Source organism: Gallinula chloropus (assembly GCF_964237585.1).
Source record: "Gallinula chloropus genome assembly, chromosome: 22".
NCBI classification, from domain to species: domain Eukaryota; kingdom Metazoa; phylum Chordata; class Aves; order Gruiformes; family Rallidae; genus Gallinula; species Gallinula chloropus.
In genome coordinates this window covers 1,516,633-1,534,752 of record NC_140107.1, presented here as the reverse complement: position 1 = coordinate 1,534,752, position 18,120 = coordinate 1,516,633, and the positions used below count along the sequence as shown (strand labels likewise).

Genomic DNA, 18,120 nt, shown 5'->3' with positions numbered 1-18,120 from the left:
CCATCGCCCACCTCTCTACAACCTCCCTTTAGGTAGTTGTAGGCAGTGACAAGGTCTCCCCTCAGCTTCCTCTTCTCCAGGCTAAACATCCCCATCTCCCTCAGCTGTTCCTCATATGATTTGCCCACCAGCCCCTTCCCCAGCCTGGTTGCCCTTCTCTGGACTCACTCCAGGACCTCAGTGTCCTTTTTATGGTGGGGAGCCCAGAACTGCACACAGTACTCAAGGTGTGGCCTCACCAATGCCCAGTCCAGGGGCACAATTACTTCCCTAGACCTACTGGCCACACTGTTTTTCATACAAGCCAGGATGCCATTGGCCTTCTTGGCTGCCCGAGCACACTGCTGGCTCATATTCAGCCTGCTGTCAACCAACACCCCCGGGTCCTTCTCTTCCTGACAGCTCTCCAGCCAGGAGGCCCAAGATGAAAAGGGAGAGGCAGCAGCAGAGTGTGCATGTGTATCTTTTAGGGTCCAGTAGATATCTCACCTGGGCTGAGACAAGAGACATCTCCCCGTTCTATCCCTGCATGTCACTCTCCTCTCTTCATATCTCTACCTCCATCGTGTTGTGTTTCTCTGGCTCAATCCCATTCCTTAGCTGAGAGTGTAAGACAGAGGTGCCATTGGGGATACAGATTCATAGATGTTTATTAGATTTTTAGGAAATAGCACAACATGATTACTGAGAGCTATTAGCAGAGACATGTGAGCATGTGACATGAGACATCCTGGGCTTTACACAGAGGGATGGAGATGTCTCTGCTTCACGTGCTCACATCTAGATTTACAATATACAGAATATATTTCTACATCATAGACAGTAAACACATGTGCCAGTCAGAGATAGACTTCTGTTGAAGGTCATCCAGAATACATTTATGATGTGTGTGGAAAGATCTGGGCATGGTGGATGGGTTGGGTGAGGACATGCTGTCCTGGACAAGGCTTGTGGGTAGGTGTTTCCCTTGCAAGCTGAGCACTGGCAATTCCCTGGCATGAATTGGTGAAGACAAGTGATGGGGATGACACATGGCAGGATCATGGTGATGAGCCTGAAAGGGGTCCTGTAAAACCTGATCTGCCTGGGGAGTGGAAATGGGGTTGGGAAGGGAAAGGTGGAGAATGTGGAGAGAGGTGGAGAACGTGGTTGCCTGAGGTGCTGGGGAAGTATGACCAAGGCTCCCCACACACTGCCCTTGCCTGTAACAGCCAATCCCAAGTGAGCTCATACTGGAGACACCAGCCCCATTCGACCAGCGTGGGATCTGTCTGCCTGAGACAAAGGGCCAAGGTGGGCAAGTCTCCCTGTGCACTGGCCATGCTGGAGCGTTACCTGGGCTGGCTGTGAGAGTGGCTCAGCGTTGCATACGTTGTGCTGTTCATCTCTGGCACACGAGGCTGCAGAGAGAGAATGAAACATGTTAATAAATCTGTGATCTCTGAGCCCCTTGTTTCATCTTTCTTGTTTTTTCCCCAAGGGTTGATCTCATTCCCAAATGTTACACAAGGCATTGAGGTGTGAGTTGTTGTGAGTGTAACTTGTGAGAGTAAACCTGGCAATATTGACAGTTCCAGAAAAAGGCTGAAATTCCTCATGACAAAGAAAACAAACGGGTGGAAAAACAAAAAGACAAAGAGGAATGGGTGGGGAAAAGTATCTGGTTATTGTTGTTGTTAAAGTGTCAGCCTTTTACATCAGAATTGGGGATGAGATGAGAAGAGACAAAGACAGGTGGGCACAGAAAGAAATGTCTTCTTCTCTGAGAACATCCATTAGTGGAAACAGTCCCTTGTCCTCCCCAGCCCAAGACACCACTGCACACCAAATCCAACACATCCCAGCCCTGCTGGCCCTGCTGCCTGATTTGGCACTGTAGCTGACCCACAACTCACCCTGTTATGTCCAGCGTGGGCAATGGTGGCATCTGTTGAGTGGCAAAAGGCAGAACGTTAGTACTTGCTTCCTGCTGTGGTAAGGAACAGCCCCAGGCTGCCTTTGGAGAGCAGATCCCCTGGGCTGAGACTGACTGCTCTGCTGCAGCTGCCTAGAAATACAGTCCACTCTTGGCACAGGGTGAGCTGCCATGGGACCTGTGGGTGTGGAGTTGGGTTGCTGGGGTTTGGCTGCATTTTCCCACCTTGTTGCATCATTTTCTGTCTTCACCCTCCCAACAGCCATTGACTGGCTGCTCTGTGTCTGTGTACTATACCAGCTAAAAGACTGAGGCACATGGACAGTGGGGAGATTTCCCCTTACCCAGATTCACAGACTGCACCCCCCCCCATTGCTGCAGCCTGTAGCTTCACAGTTAGAAAGGAGGGGTTTCCCAATCCAGCATCACTAAATGGACCCATGTCTTTCAAGGCTGGACTTGACGTTGAAGCAGAAGTTACAGTGAAGTGGAAATGTACAGGGGGAACCCTGCCAATGCCAGTGGGGCTGGATTGCAGCCTGGGGACAGAGTGTGTAGGGAAAGACCCTGACAGACAAAGGAGATAGTCAAGTTCCTTCTCTAGGCAGAAGCTGGGCTGTGCATGCCAGGAAATATGGGGTGTAACACAGCTGGGAGAAAACTGCCCTTGTTCAGGAAAACTGAAGTTTGGGACTTCATGTGGAACTGGGGAATGGCCTGCATGGCCATACAGGGATGGAAGGAGATGAAGAGGGTGGAATGTGGTTTTGGTTCATGGTCCTGCAAGTCTTCTGCTATTGACTGTTTTATATGGCTGATCGAAGGTTACAGGGGTGCTGGTGGTGCTGGAGGTCAACCAGCCCATACTCACACTGTATTTCATTGTGTTCGTTGCTCTCGTGGTTGGGAACGTGCTGCTGCCTGGAGACAAAGGGGGAAAGGGATCTGGGGCCTGTGTCGTGGTGTGATGGGCCCAGGGGAAGCCCTGATGCTTCTGGCCTTCATTTCAGGGAAGCCACCCATGGACATTGTCCATGTTGTCCCAGGCCATGGACTACCACTGGGCCTCCACCAACCCTGCAGTCAGGAGGGATTGATACTCACCTTTGGCGTCTCTCTCTGCAGACCCCTGCAAGGGAAGGAAAGGGAGAGACAGGAAGGCAGAGTTGCTGCACAGCCCTGGCTTTCCATGCTCTGGGCTGTACAATGAAGATGATGTTCTGAACCCCCACAGCTCCCTCACAGGAGCAGTAGCTGAGCCCAGCCTATGCAAGCATGAGTCCTGTTTGCCAGACTGGCAGCTTTAGGCAGTACAAGTGTGCATTAGCTGTGCTTGCTATGCTCAGGCCAACACACAGACTCCATTCTTGTTCCCAGAGGACTGGGAGAAAAGCTCTGCTGTGCCTGGGGCAGGGAAGCATTTGGGCTCTCCCTCCTTGCACTGGAATCCCAGTGCAATCACCCTGGAGGAAGAACCTTCCCCCTCTCAGCACCCTGACTCCTCTCTGGTGAGAAAGGGCTGAGAGGTTCAGCTTTCCCTGACACAGGGAGAAGGAGCTGGCAACACGAGTCCATCCGGGGTCACACAGCAGCAGCCCCACAGCAGAGGGCACTTTACCCTCCATTGCCCCAAACCACTCACCTCTCTTCACAGCACAGTAGCTGGCTACAGTGAGCAGGAGGAGGGAGGCAGCTGACACTCCCACCACGATGCCTGTGGTGAGGGTGTCAAGGAGCTGGGGCCCAGGAGTTGGTGAGACAGAAGATGTTGCTGTCATGGAGAGAAGGAGAGAGCAGGAGAGGCCCTTAGAGGCAACCTGGGTTCCAGTTAATTAACCTCATCCATTGCAGTGCTGGGGGATGCTGGGAGTACAGGGAAGGAGTCACTCACTGGTGGCTGATGGCCCTTCCTGGGAGCTGGACTGTGTGCCTGGGAGGAGAAAGGGACAGGGTGAGAGTGACCAGCTCTGGCCTGTACTGCACAGGCTGAGCAGCTGAGGGGCCCTGATCCACCTTGTACCAAGTGTCGTGATGAATAAATCACTGAACTGCACAGCGGGGGCTCTGGGTTACACCTGGCACCAGCCCTCTCATTGTCTGTGCTGCTGGGGCAGGAGATGGGCTGTAGAAGCACAAAATCATAGAGTGTATTGGGTTGGAAGGGACCTTTAAAGGTCATCTAGTCCAACTCCTGCAGTAAGCAGGGACACCTTTACTAGACCAGGTTGCTCAGAGCCCCATCAAGCCTGACCAGGAATATCTCCAGGGATGGGGCCTCCACTACATCTCAGAAACCTGTTCCAGTGATCCACCATGCTCATATTGAGGAAGAATTTTCATAATATTCAACTGAAATCCACCCTTGTCTGGTGCAAAACAATCACCCCTTGCCCTATTGCCACATGCCCTTGTACATCCACTTGGCCTTCTGGGTTGCAGATGAGCATTGCTTGCTCATGTTCAGCTTTTCACCCATGAGTACCCCTGGTCCTTTTCCTCAGGGCTGATTTCCAGCACATCATTTCCACACCTATATAGACAAAAAAAACTTTCCCTGTTCAGGTCAGGACCCTGCACTTGGCTTTGTTGAACCTCATGAAGTTCAGCTGGCTCCACTTCACCAGCCTGTGCAGGTCCCTCTGGATGGCATCCCATCCCTCTGGCATGTTAAGTGCAACACCCAGCTTGGTGTCATCAGCAGATTTACCAAGGTGCACTCAATCCCTCTGTTCATATCATTAATGAAGATATTGTGCAGCACTGGTCCCAGGATAGACCCTTGAGGAATGCCGATTGTCAACATCGAGCCATTGATGACCACCCTCTGCATGTGACCACCCAGCTAAATCTCTATCCACTGAACTGTTCACCCATCAAATCTGGATCTCTCCAATTTAGAGAGAAGGATGTTATAGGGGGCTGTGTCAAAGGCCTTGCAGATACCAACATACATGGTATTGTTCCTGTTCCCTTGTCTACTGTTGCAGTTACAGCAGTGTGGAAAGCTACTAGATCAGTTAGGCACTCCCAGTCTCTCCCTCCCTTGCCTGGGAAAGGCTGGTCTGAGCCTCTGAAACACCCAGGAGTCTGTCATGGCATCCCCACACTCAGTTGGGTTCTGTGTGGACCCAGAGCAGTGCCTTCCCATGCCCCAGTGTCATCTCTCACCTCTGACAGCCAGTTGCCATGGAGCACTGAGGGCAGAGCTTCTCACCTTGTTTTTCTTCCCCTGGTGCTGGTACCCACAGGTGTAGTTCCCTGCACTCTCTGCAGTGACATTCAGCTGCATAATATACATTAGCTTCCTGTCTTGAGCTTTCAGTCTTTGTATCTCCACCCCATATTTGCAGAAGATGATTTCAGTGGCAGGATCCTGATGGCCAATGGAGCAGTGAAAATAAATCTGTTCTCCCTCCTGAGGACTGAAGGGGCTCACAAAGAATATAGGAGCAGGGAGCTGACCTGGAGAGATGGCACAAGGATGGTACACAACAGTGTCACACTTACGACCAAACTGGTCTTCTCACCCCATCTCCATGCCTGCACACCCCCCTTGTCCAGCCCATCCTGTGCTCACCATCACCTGGGGAGCTGCAGATGTCCTGGACTGTCACACCAGCACCTGCACCATGGGACAGAGAAGGTTTATGTTAGAGGGCAGAGAGCTGGCTCATCCAAGTAATCCTGGCCAGCTCCCCAATGCTGAGTCCTTGGTGAGGAAGCACCTAGGTGTCTCCATCCTGCCTTTCTTTGATCTCTAAAAGTGACACCTACCCAAGCTTGTTTCTGGTTCATTTATTACTGCTGAGGGATTTCCCTTGCTGCCTACAACACTCGAGCAGCTGCCCAGTTTCATGCTACTACACGGACGCTCTTAGAGGTGTTGAGATAAACAACCTTTTACTCAGAGATTCATCATATCTGGAGGAAGCAATCATCTCCCTCCCCTCTTCAAAGCAGATCTGCCCCTCATTGCTGCTCGGCTGCTCTATACAATTTTCCCCATCCTCCCCTGTGCCCAGGAACTGCCCTGTCCTGTCCCACTCACAGACCTCCACACCTGAGCCCCAAGGCAAAGAAAACCCCCAACTCACCGACCAGCAGCAGAAGAAGGAAGGTAAGGTAAGCAGGAGACCACCAGGCACATCCCAAATGCCCCAGCATTTGTTAGTGTGTTGCCCAAACACCCTCTGTCTCGAAGTGCCTGGTTTCCTCTGAGCTGGGGACAGCAGATCAAGAGCTCCCTGGCCCGTGGCTTTCAGCACACATGGGGCTGGTCCTGTTGCCTTGCTGTGGCTGGCAGTGCCTGTCACACAGCCAGAGGCTGTGATGAGCGGGTGCAGTTCTTCAGCCCCCACTGCGGATGCTGCCCCTGCAGAGCCCCCGCTTGCATTTCCGGACACTCAGACACCGCAGCACAAGGAGTGTTTTCATCTCCCCTGTGAGAATTGACCATAATAGGTAAAAAGTACTGGTGTCCTCCTATGTCTTGTGTGAAATATGTGGATGGAGATCTTCAAGTTCAGTACAAGAAGGAGGTGAAATACAGAGTCTACCCAGCCAGGAGATGGTCCTGCTCTGGCTAAAGAATGTCAAAGAAACAGAGAAATGGTTTCAACCCAGAATCCTGCAGGCCAGATGTGGTAGAGGGAGGCCTTTTTCTTCATTATCCTTGACATAAAGACAACAGCTGAAATGCCTGTCTATGACAATGAGCTTAAACATATCCACACTATAGGTCTATATGACTGTATTCCTCAACTCTCCAACCAACTCATGTTACAGTCTCCCCAGGAGGGGAACAGCTAGCTTTAGGGTATAAAGAATATTAATAAAAATAACCCTGAAGGCAGATAAGAGATTGAAATCTTGCAGTGGCAGTCAGTGGGCCATGCTCCTTCTCCTCCACCTAAGACAGGGGAGTCTTCTTGGTAAGGACTATGAATTCACCTATTGGTGAGGAATCCCTGGGATAGCACTCTGCAGGTTCTGTCACCAGGTATTTGTGCTTTTGTTCTGAGTACTTTCATCAGTGGCAGTTCTTACATTTTGATAGCTATTGCCTTAATTAGCTATCTTGTTGAACTGTCTTCTCACTCTCTCAGTCAAAGTCCTTTAGGGGGCTGTGATGACCAAACTGACTCTGCTACGTGGCTACACACATAATCCTTCAGTGTGGTGGTTTAACCCTGGCTGGAGGCCAGATGCCCACCAAAGTTGCTTTATCTCTCCCCTTTTCTGCTGGAGAGGGGAGAAAACATCTATATTGAGAGGCTTAGGAATTGAGGTAAATAGGATGACCTGGGGAAGTGCCAACCTGTCAGCCTCCCCTGTGTACCTGGGGACATCATGGAACAGATCCTCCTAGAAGCCAGGCCAAGGCACATGGAAGACAGGGAGTTGATTTGAGGTAGTGAGCATGGCTTCACTATGGCAGGTCCTGCCTGGCCAACCTGGTGGCTTTCTATGATGGGGTGACTGCATCAACAGACACAGGAAGGGCCATGAACGTGATCTATATGGACTTCTGTAAAGCCTTCGATACAGTCCCCACCAACATCCTTCTCTTGAAACTGGAGAGATGTGGATTTGAGGAGGGGACTGTTCAGTGCATAAGGAATTGGTTGGATGGTCATGTCCAGAAAATAAGAGAGCAGTCATCAGTGGCTCAATGTCCAGATGGAGATCTGTTTACAGTGGTGTCCCTCAGGGTTCTCTACTGGGACTGTTATTATTTAGTGTCTTCATCAATGACACTGACAATGAGGTTGAGTTCACCCTCAGGAAGTCTGCAGATGACACCAAGCTGAGTGGTGCAGTTGACATGCTGAAGACAGGCCTTGTTAAACTTCATGAGATGAGAAGAACTGGGTCAGAAGGCATGGAGGAAGGTGTTCATCTATGGGTAGTGGCCCTGAAACAGCTGGAGTCAGATTCCACAGGTGAGGAGGAAAAGGAATTTACTAGTTCTGTTTCTGGAAGAACTAAGAGGCAGAGAGCTGTGCTCCAGGCTCCCTGAGACAGCCTGTGGGATCCAACGGAGCCCCAGTGTGTGTTCACGGACCATTCACAACTTCTGACTGACTGCACTGGAAACAGGCCCACAGGGTTTACCAGAATCATCCAGATTCACAATCTTAATAGTAAAGCACTATCAAGACTGTAATGATGACTCAGGATCCTAATTGGATGACATACGAGCCCTTTTGGAACATTTGTTTACCTATGAGGAAAGGCAGCCAGGTTTAGAGAAAGCTGGGGAAGGATTGTACCAGAAGCATCAAACCCCTCTGCTCTGTGTGTGTATTGGGGTACTGCACAGCAGGAAATGACCCCACTTCAGGGACAACATCTCTGGAGCACCTCCTCCCCCTCTTCTTCATGGACATTGGTGTCTGCAAATATTCTTACATCTTCTCCCTCCCTCCTCTGGAGGCAAAAAGCCACCACGTGTGTGTGTTTGGGGTTTTCTCCTTGTTAAGTGTGTTGTCACAGAGGTGCTACCTCCATCAGTGATTGGCTCATCCTTGGTCAGAGGTGGGTCCTGAGCCCAGATGGTATTTACTCTGTCAGACCAAGGGGAAGCCTCTAGCAGCTTCCTGCAGAGCCCAACACTGCAGCATCCCACTCCAGCAGAACCTTGCCACACAAAACCACACCACGAGTTAAAGGCAGTTTAATAGGGAAAGCAAAAGCCATGATCACAAGAAAAGCAAACCAGGAACTCAGTGACCACGTCCCATGGGCAGGAATGTGCTCAGGCATCCCTGGAAAGCAGGGCTCAGTCATGTGTAACAGTTCCTGAGCAGACCAATGGCATCATCCAAACATCACCTTCCAGGGCTGGAACTGGCAATGGAGACTCTGAACTCTGTCAGCAGGAGGGGCATCTGTGGAGGTGAAATGCACCCTGAAGGGTGGGAGATTCACTTGCCCTTCATCTGTGGGGACAACAGGGGCCACATGAAAGAGAGCAGAACATGGCAGCATGTCTATTGGGCAGCTAAACTAAGTGGTCAGACCCCAGCTGGGAGCCTGGGGGTGGCATGGCTCTTGCTCCTCTCATGGCAAAGAGACATGGGGACAGCAGGGAGCCCATTACCATGAGGCCATCAGTGGGGCAATGGGGTAGGGAATGTCTGTAGGCTGTCTGGTCTTGCTGGCACAGTGGCTCCATATCTTCTTGATGAGGGTGATGGTGGGGACAGAGGCCAGGAGGAAGAAAGTAAGGGTAGAGCGCAGGATGGAGACCCAGAGGGGCATGGATGGCCCTGCAAGAGAGAAAGGTCACAACATGGACAACATACGTGTCAAAAGAAGGAGATGGTGGGAAGAGCTCCTCAGCAACCACTCCTCCTCTAGGTGGGAGCACTGTCTTGTGTAAGAAGGAAATGTAGACTGGGAGTCTCATTGCCTTGCACTGGGACCACCCCAGACCCCAAGCAAAACCCTAGGTCACAAGTCTTCAGAAGAGTGTTGGAGTGATCTGGGGTTGTTTAGCCTTTTGAGAAAACAAGGCTAAGAGGAGACCTTTTCAGTCTTGACAGCTCTCAGAAAGGAGGTCGTAGTCAAGGGGGTGTTAGTCTCTTCTTCCAAGTAACAAGCAACAGGAGGAAATGGCCTCAAGTTTTGCCAGAGGAGGTTTAGGGTGGATGCTAGAAACTAATTCTTCACTGAAAATGTTACCCATCATTGGAACAGGCTGTGCAGGTAAGTGGTTGTGTCACCAACCCTGGAGGCATGTCAGCACTCATAGATATGGTGCTTAGTGACATCTTCTGTGGTTAGAGTTGGCAGGGCTAGATTAACAGTTGGAGTCGATGATTTTAAAGATCTAATGTCAACAGCTCCACGAATCTATGATGCTAAGAGAGCAGGAGCCAGGAGGTGACCTGAAGAGATGGCACAGGAATGGCACAGGGCAGTGTTAGTGCTCATAGGCTTAGAAAACACCCTGGATATGGGATAGGAAGGGTCTGCTCTCCAGGAGGTGAAACATGGGGAGTAAACCCCTTTTGGCTTCCCGACTCCACCCCTACACACATCCTTTACTGGGCCACCACCTTTCTACATGTCTACCTCTGTCAAACATGTCCTTGGTCATCTCTCTTGACAGAACCCCAAGCCCCTTTTGAGAGGCTCAGGCAAGCTCAGAGACCTTTTTCTTGTGCCAAGGGACTATGGCCAAATGTCAGCGTGGGGCAGGGATGCATTTGGTCTCTCCCTCCCTGCACTGGCATCCCAGTGCAATCACCCTAGAGGAAAAAAAATTCTCCCCAAATCACCATATTTGTTCCCCCCAGTTGATAAAGGGAAGGCCTGAGAGGTTCTGTTTCCCATGAAGCAGGGGTAAGGAGCTGGCAGCACTAAACCAGCACAGATCAGAGAGAAGCAGCCCCACAACAGTGTGTGATCCTGGCCTTACAGTTTGCCCTCAAGGTACCCAAACCACTCACCTTTCATCAAGGCACAACAGATGGCTCCAGCGACAAAGAGAAGGATGGAGATGAATGCCATTCCCAGCTCAATGCATGTGAGGAAGGTCTTGAGGGGCTGAGGCTTGGAAGCTGTGGGAAGAGGAAGTGTTTGGGAAAAGTTGATGTCATGGGGAGCTGGAGAGAGCAGGAGATGCTCTTAGAGCCAGCTGGATTCTGCTTAATTAACATTCCCCATGTCCTGATGTGGGAAGGGACGAAACCCAGGCTGCCTTTGGACAACAGATCCTCTAGGGTCATCAACCGAATACCCTGCCCCTTTTGCCCCTAATTTCACCCCAGTTTTGGCTGCAGTGTGATGTCCTTCCTTCTGAGGATGTAGAACAGGGATGCTGGGGTTTGGCGGTATTTCCCACACCTTTTAGTCCACCATTTTCTCTCTCTGCCCAAGCAGAAGACCTTGATCGACTTTTCTGTGCCTGTATGGGAAATTAAAGTCACTGAGCAATTCACTGAGGCACACAGAGAGTGGGGATATGTGCCCATACACCGTACCACAGCAGTCACACTTTGCTAGAGCCTGTGTTTTGAGAGTTAGCCGGGAGTTTGTTTTCCCACCACCACCAATAAATGGACCCACATCATCTACTGCTGCACTTGGCTTTGAAGCAGAAATTATGGTAAAGAATATAGAGGGGAAAAGAATTCAATTCCAGTGGGGCTGTGTAGCTCTGAGACTGTGCTGCTGTGCAGCACGGCTGACTGCTGAGCACAGAGTTGCTGACCTTGCTGGAGAGCAGCCAGCCCACATAAAGTGAGTTCTAAAAGTTTCTGTAGTTCACGTAGAGGGAGGAGGTGATACTAAAACTCTGTTGCACTGTAGTTGGTTGTATTGTGGTTGGGAAGGTGCTGCTGCCTGGCAAGGAAGGGAGAAAGATTCTGTGTCTGTGTTCAGGCTGTCGATAGATGGACTCAGGCTCAGGGTAAGAACTGATCCTTCCTGCCTGCACCCAAGGAGAAGCCACCCATGAACACAGACCATGCTGTCCCAGGGCAAGGACGACCACAGGCACACAGGATATCCCCATTCTTATCACTTGCCTGTACTGTCTCCAGGAGGGTTGCTTGCTCACCTTTGGCATCTCTCTCTGCAGAGACCTGCAAGGGAAGGAAAGGGGGAGGTGAGAAGGCAGAGTTACTGCACAGCCCTGGATTTATATCCTCTGGGCTGCAGCAAGAACATGATGAGATGAACCTCCACACCTCCCTCAGAGCAGCACTTTTAGAGCTCAGCCTATGCAATTCTGAGGCCCGTTTCTCAGACTGGCTTCTCCCCAGCTCTCAGCAGCTGTGGACAGCTTGAGTGTGGAGGTGTCCTTCTTGCCACAGTCCAGCCAACTACAAGACTCCCTTCTTATGTCCAGAGGTCTGGGAGCAAAGGTCTGCATCGGGCAGGGATGCATCTGGTCTCTCTGTCCCTGCATTGGCACCCACATGCAATAATCATGGAAGAAAAAATCACTCCTTTCTTAGACCTTTGCTTCTCTCTAGTGATAAAGGAAGGGTCTGAGATGTGCAGCTTCCCGGGAAACGAGGGAAAGGAGATGGCAACTCTGAATGAGCCTGGCTTACACTGCAGGAGCCTGCACCAGTAAGCGATCTTGGCCTTGTGATTTACACACAACATCCTCAAAACTCTCACATTTCTTCACAGCACAGTAGCTTGCTGCAGTGAGGAGGAGGAGGGAGGCAGCTGACAGTCCCAGCAGGATGCCTATTTGGAAAGTGTTGAGGAGCTGCAGACTGGGATCTGTGGGAATAGAAGCTGTAGGGGTAAAGTACATGTAATGGGGAGAAGGAGAGAGTAGATGCTGTTAGAGCCAAGCTGGGTACCAGTTAATTAATTTGGCCTATTGCAATTCAAGGGGAAAATGGGGTGCTAGGAGAGAATCACTAGCCCCCTGGAGCTGGACTCGTTGCCTAGGAGGAGAAAGGGACAGGGTGAATGTTCCCAGCTGTCGTAGGAGCTGCACGGACTCAGCAGGTGAGGGGGCCCCATTACACCATGTGCCAAGTGTTGTGATAAATACATCAATGCACTGTACAGCTGTGGCTCTGGGTTAGATCCATCACCACCACTCTCATTCTCTGTGCTGCTGGAGCAGAAGAGGAGCAGTACACTCTCCTGTGTCTGGGAAGGCTGGTGTTAGCCTCTGGAACACCCAGGAGTCTGTCATGGGGAAATGGCATCCCCACTCTCAGTTGGGGACTGTGTGACCCCAGAGCAGTGCCTTCCCATGCCCCAGTGTCGTGCCTCACCTCTGACAGCCAGGTGCTGGGGAGCACTGAGAGCTGAACTCCTCCTCAAGTGAGGATCATTCCTGTGCTGGTACCCACAGGTGTAGTTCCCTGCACTCTCTCCAGTGACATACAGTTGCAAAACGTAGGTTTGCTGCCCCTTTTCAGCTTTCAGTCTTTGCTTCACCACTCCATCCTTGCAGAAGATGATTTGTGTAGCAGGAGCCTGACGGTCAAGGGAGCAGCGAAAATAAACCAGTTCCCCCTCCTGAGCGCTGGAAGTGCTCAGGGAGATCTCAGGAGCCGAGAGGTCACCTGGAGAGATGGCACAGGGATGGCAAGTGCCAGTGTCATAGTTGAGAAGAAAATTGGTCTTCCCGCCCCATTTCCATCCCTGCACACCTCCCTTGTCCAGACTTTCCCGTGTTCAACATCACCTGGGGAGCTGCAGATGTCCTGGCCAGTCACACCCACACCTGTGTCGTGGGGCAGAGAGGGTTTTGGTTAGATGGGCAGCGACCTGGCTCATCCAAGTGCCCTGATCAGGCCCCCCTGCTGAGTCCTTCATGGACAAACACCTTCCCAACCCTCTGTCTCCATCCAACAGCTCACTGGTCTCTAAAAGTGACGTTTTACAAAACCCATTTTCATGTGAGCCTCCATCCAGCATCTCCTCATTGTCCGAAACTGAGAACTCCTCCAGCTTTTTGTCTGTGCATTTATTATTGCAGATGGATCCTCTGGCAGTCCAGCAGCTGCCCAGTCTCGTGCTACTACTGTACAAACCCTCCTAGGGGTGGTAGGACTATGCACGTGTTGCTCAGAGCCACACCACAGCTGTAGGAAGCATCTCTGCCCACTCATCAATGTAGCTCTGGCCATCATTGCTGCATGGCTGCTCCACACACCTTTTCCCATCCTCCCATTTGCCCAGGACCAGCCCTGTCCTGCCCCACTTGCACCTCTCTATACCTCAGCCCCAAGGGAAAGGATACCCCAACTCACCAAGCAGCAGGACGAATGAAGGGTGAGGAGGAGACATCCTGGCACATCCCTTATGCCCCAGCATTTGTTAGTGTGTTGCCCAAACACCCTCTATCTAGAAGTGTCTGCTCTCCTCTGAGCTGGGGACAGTGGTTCAAGAGGTCCCTGGCCCGTGGCTTTCAGCACACATGGGGCTGGTCCTGTTGCCTTGCTGTGGCTGGCAGTGCCTGTCACACAGCCAGAGGCTGTGATGAGCGGGTGCAGTTCTTCAGCCCCCACTGCGGATGCTGCCCCTGCAGAGCCCCCGCTTGCATTTCCGGACACTCAGACACCGCAGCACAAAGAGTGTTTTCATCTCCCCCTCTGAGAATTGACCATAATAGGTCAAAAATGCTGGTGTCCGCTTTTCTCATGCACCAACATTGTGGATGGAGGTCTTCAAGGTCAGCAGAGGAAGCAGCTGAAGGATGGAGTCTAACAGGTGGTCCTTTTCTCATTGACAAGTGAGGAATAAACAGCAAATGGTTTCAACACAGAATCTTGAAGGCCATGGGTCACACAGGGAGATGATTTGCTTCGTCATCCTTGAAATTACTATTAGCATTTACACACCTGAGCATGCCTGGGGGGTTGGAACTGGATGATCTACGTACCCGTATCTAGAAAATGTGCCTCAGTATGTGTGGGTAGAAGAGCACACCCAGAGCTGTGTGACACAGATGATGTATACACAAGTCAGGCTTTACATAGTGGGATGGAGCTGTGTTCACTCCAGGTGCTCACATCTAGAATTACAATATAAGGAATGTATTTGTACGTCATACACTGTACACACATGTGCCAGTCACAGACAGACTGCTGGTGAAAGCATCCAGAATACATTTATGATGTGTGTGGAAAGATCTGGACACAGTGGATGGGTTGGGTGAGGACATGCTGTCCTGGACAAGGCTTGTAGGTAGGTGTTGCCCTCCTGGGATGAGCCCTGGCAATTCCCCAGCAAGAACTGGTGAAGACAAGTGATGGGAATGGCACACAGCAGGTTCATCATGATGGAGTGAAACAGTGCTGTCAGCCTGCAAGGGGTCCTGTAGAACCCGATCTGCCTGGTGAGTGGACATGGGGTGAGGAAGGGAAAGGTGTAGAACATTGTGGACTCAGGACCTGGGGCAGCATCCCCAAGGCTCCTCACACTCCACCCTTGCCTGTGATAGCCAGAGACCCCCCTACCCACCATATGGGAGGGTGTGTGGAGCAGAGGGTGAAGCACACACAACCCTTGCACTTGAGTATGGGCATATGGGCTCAGTCATCCTCAGCTCAACATTTCTTCAGGAAACATCTGCAGTTCATCTCCAGAATTTGCCAGGTATCAGCTTAAGGTGGTGGGTGATTGTGCTGTACATCACTTTCGGGTAGAATTTATTACTTTTTATCTGCTCTATTAAACTGTCTTTATATCAACCCACAGAGCTGCAGATTGTGAACCTGTGTGTTGCAGATGAGGGGTGAGAGGCCAGACCTGCAGGAGCACCCTGTAGTGATTGCACTGGGAGAAGAAAACCAGATGTGGTGCAGCCTGTGCCCCTTCACAGGGCATGAAACAGACACAGTTTGGAGCCCAGTTGAAGTTGGCTATTGCACAGCAGAGGTGAAGGGAGAGCAGTGGCAGCAGGGTGAAACAGTGTGCAGGGGGGGTTCAAAAGAAAGCAATGATGGGACCTTTCATCAGAAATGGCCCTGGCTTTTAACACCTTCAGGTAGTGCAGAGATCTCCCACCTGATAACTAATCCTACACTGTGGTTTTAGAACACTTCCTCATATATTGCTGTATTGCACCTTGTTTACCCTAAGGCAGAACAGCTGCTTATTATTAGTCTGAGTTCAGAAATAAGGAAAATTCATGGTTTGATATTCTTACTGTGACTTTTAACAACTAAATTAACACTACAGCAGAGACACCCCTAACCTGCCTACAAGGCATCTCAGGCTCAAAGAGCAAATCTCATTTCACATCCCAGGTGAGGTTTCTCTTTCTTACGTTTTTCTGTTGCGTTAAATGGGAAATGGTATTTCTCAGAAGAGAAACCACCTTGCATTCCAGCTTGTCCTCAGATGTCAGAGGAGCTGTGGGCAGCTGGGATCCAATTCTGAGTGACTCCCTGTTCAGCACTGCAGGTCTGGTCCTGTTCCACACACAGAACTATCACGATGACAGATGCAGGAATAGTTCTGGGCACCTCCAGTCTCCTTGTGTTTGATGAACGAGCATGGCCAGATGGAAGGAGTTTGGCTGCATTCAGGGAGAACTCTCATGACTAGAGTAATGAACAGGGCAGTTTATTGAGGCCACAGAGTACAGAGACTTTTGGATTGCCAACGATGACCCACTGTTTATAAAAGCACTTACAAGTAAGAGAGCACCACAAGACAGGGTAAAACTGCACATAAAAGAACAGAAAACTACTTGAGAAATATGGCCACATAAATCACTCTTTACAGAGATTTCTAAGTTTACTTCAATAAGTAAGAGTTCAAATTTCACCCAAAGTGTCCCTATGGGGGGTGGGGGAAGAGAGGCTCAGCCTGTCCCGTGGTCCCAGAATTCAGTGATGGTTCCTGACGGTATCTTTCTGACTTGCTGTGATGGTATCATTTCTGTTATCCCTCCATTCTTAGGCCACTCTTATACTACTTTTATGTATCAGGTGGAGCTTGAGTGACTCTAGCCATGTGTGTCTCTGCTGTGATGGGTGTAAATTTTCCTTCCTTTACATTTAAGGGTCTAGACCAGCAGAAATTCAGAGCACGTGCTCAGTGAGGGGTGGTTTCACCTTGAAGGTGGGCAGCTTTTGGGATGGATGTTCTCCTTCTCTTCTGAGTCTTCTTAACCCTTGTCACATTCCATTCACATTATGATGGACAGTAATGGACAGTAAGCTGTGGATTTACTGTCTGTAGGGTTGTGAGTGAAATCAACCAGATACCACCAGGACTGGAAGTTTCTCTTACATTCAGTTGCCTCATCCCAGATTACTTTCCAAATTTCCTGCCTCGCCTTCCCATCTAATTGCAGTTCCTCTGATGGCATCCACAGCTGAGCTTGGATACAGTTATACGCTAGAGAAACATTATTCTGGTCCATGTTAAGTCTCTGTAAATAACTGGTGGTCCTTCTCCTTTATTTCTCCCCACTCAGAATATATCTGATGAAAGCCATTGGTTAGTTCACAGAGTTAAAAGACTGTAGAGGGTGTTTCAATGAATTCATGTGCCTACTTTATTATCAAGTACCTCACAATCTATGCTGTTTAAAACTCCTAATCCCATTCCTTAATTACTAGTCACATCTCTTGGATATTTTGGAGAGTGTGAATCAGTCTGTGTAACCAGGCTGACCATCCTGTGTAAAAAGGACTCAGGAATTGAACAGTTAGGTTCAACTGCAGAGATATTAGCCTGCATTTATAATCCCACCTGTCTGAGGGAATAGGACAGGTCCCTAATTCTGTAAGGAGCAGTGTTGAAGGTGTAAGGAGTTGGACTAATGGGAGGCTGAGTTGGTCCATTGATAGAAATTCCTGGGGCCAGTTTGTCATCTGTTACAGTTGGCATGGCTGTTGCTGTATCAATCATAAATCCAAACAGTGATTCTGTGCCTCTGCAGACCCAAATACAATAGGTTTGCTAAAGATGAAATTACACCAGCCGCCTGTATTCAGTTCTGTTATCTTGTAGCACTCACTATTATGGTCTGTGGATGCATTCAAGGTCAGCATAAACTAATCCATCCGGCCACGTGCAACTCCTGTGAAAACAGAAGAAAGAAAAACATTTGCTCTGTCTTACTTCATTGACAGTTTATAAAGAAAATGACATGCACCAACTGCTAATCCAGTGCACTTTGCCTGAGCCATCTCTGGATTAGCATGCATAGGGATGGTTTTTTGGGGTGTAGTTAACACTGTTGTTACTGTACCAGTTGGGCATATTAACCTTTATAACCTTTAACTTCTAAGCTAAGGACAGGCAGCTTGCTGTATTAATCTTACCATCTGAGTGATGTTTGGAACTGCAGCAGTTAAAGGCATAACATTAGCAATTAATTGTTGATAGTCCACTGTAAGACACAATTGCTTAGTAGGTTTCTTTACTGGCCATACTGGTGACCTGTGAGGTGAATGAGTCCTTTTAACATAATTTCAACAGTTGTTGGAAACTCACTCCTAAAGGACTCAGAAGGCCCAATATGCCAGGTTGTCCCTCTACATAGGGAAGTCTGTAGTCTTCCTGGAGCCCAAACCAGGGGTATTACTAGGAAACTCCCCAGTTTAGGACAAGGGGCAATGGCTGCAAGTTGGAAACAGGAAGTTCCGCAACAACATGCGGAAAAACTTTTACACAGTGAGGGTGACAGAGCCCTGGGACAGGCTGCCCAGGGGGGTTGTGGAGTCTCCTTCTCTGGAGATATTCAAGACTCATCTTGA

The 18,120-nt window shown here is 50.0% G+C and overlaps 1 protein-coding gene across 1 annotated transcript in view; it reads right to left on the bottom strand.

Annotated features, from left to right (window-relative positions):
* Positions 1-13,690, bottom strand: part of LOC311199980 (olfactory receptor 14A16-like) — a gene marked incomplete at both ends in the record, with an annotated part of 34,327 nt that extends 20,637 nt beyond the window's left edge. Inside the window, 8 exons of the mRNA XM_084274129.1 lie at positions 1,336-1,400; positions 1,896-1,927; positions 2,745-2,832; positions 3,020-3,044; positions 9,018-9,186; positions 10,372-10,482; positions 12,748-12,963; positions 13,654-13,690. Of these exons, the coding sequence (XP_084130255.1) occupies positions 1,336-1,400; positions 1,896-1,927; positions 2,745-2,832; positions 3,020-3,044; positions 9,018-9,186; positions 10,372-10,482; positions 12,748-12,963; positions 13,654-13,690 (743 nt within the window). The remainder of the gene's footprint in view (positions 1-1,335; positions 1,401-1,895; positions 1,928-2,744; positions 2,833-3,019; positions 3,045-9,017; positions 9,187-10,371; positions 10,483-12,747; positions 12,964-13,653) is intronic.
* Positions 13,691-18,120: the final 4,430 nt, after the last annotated feature.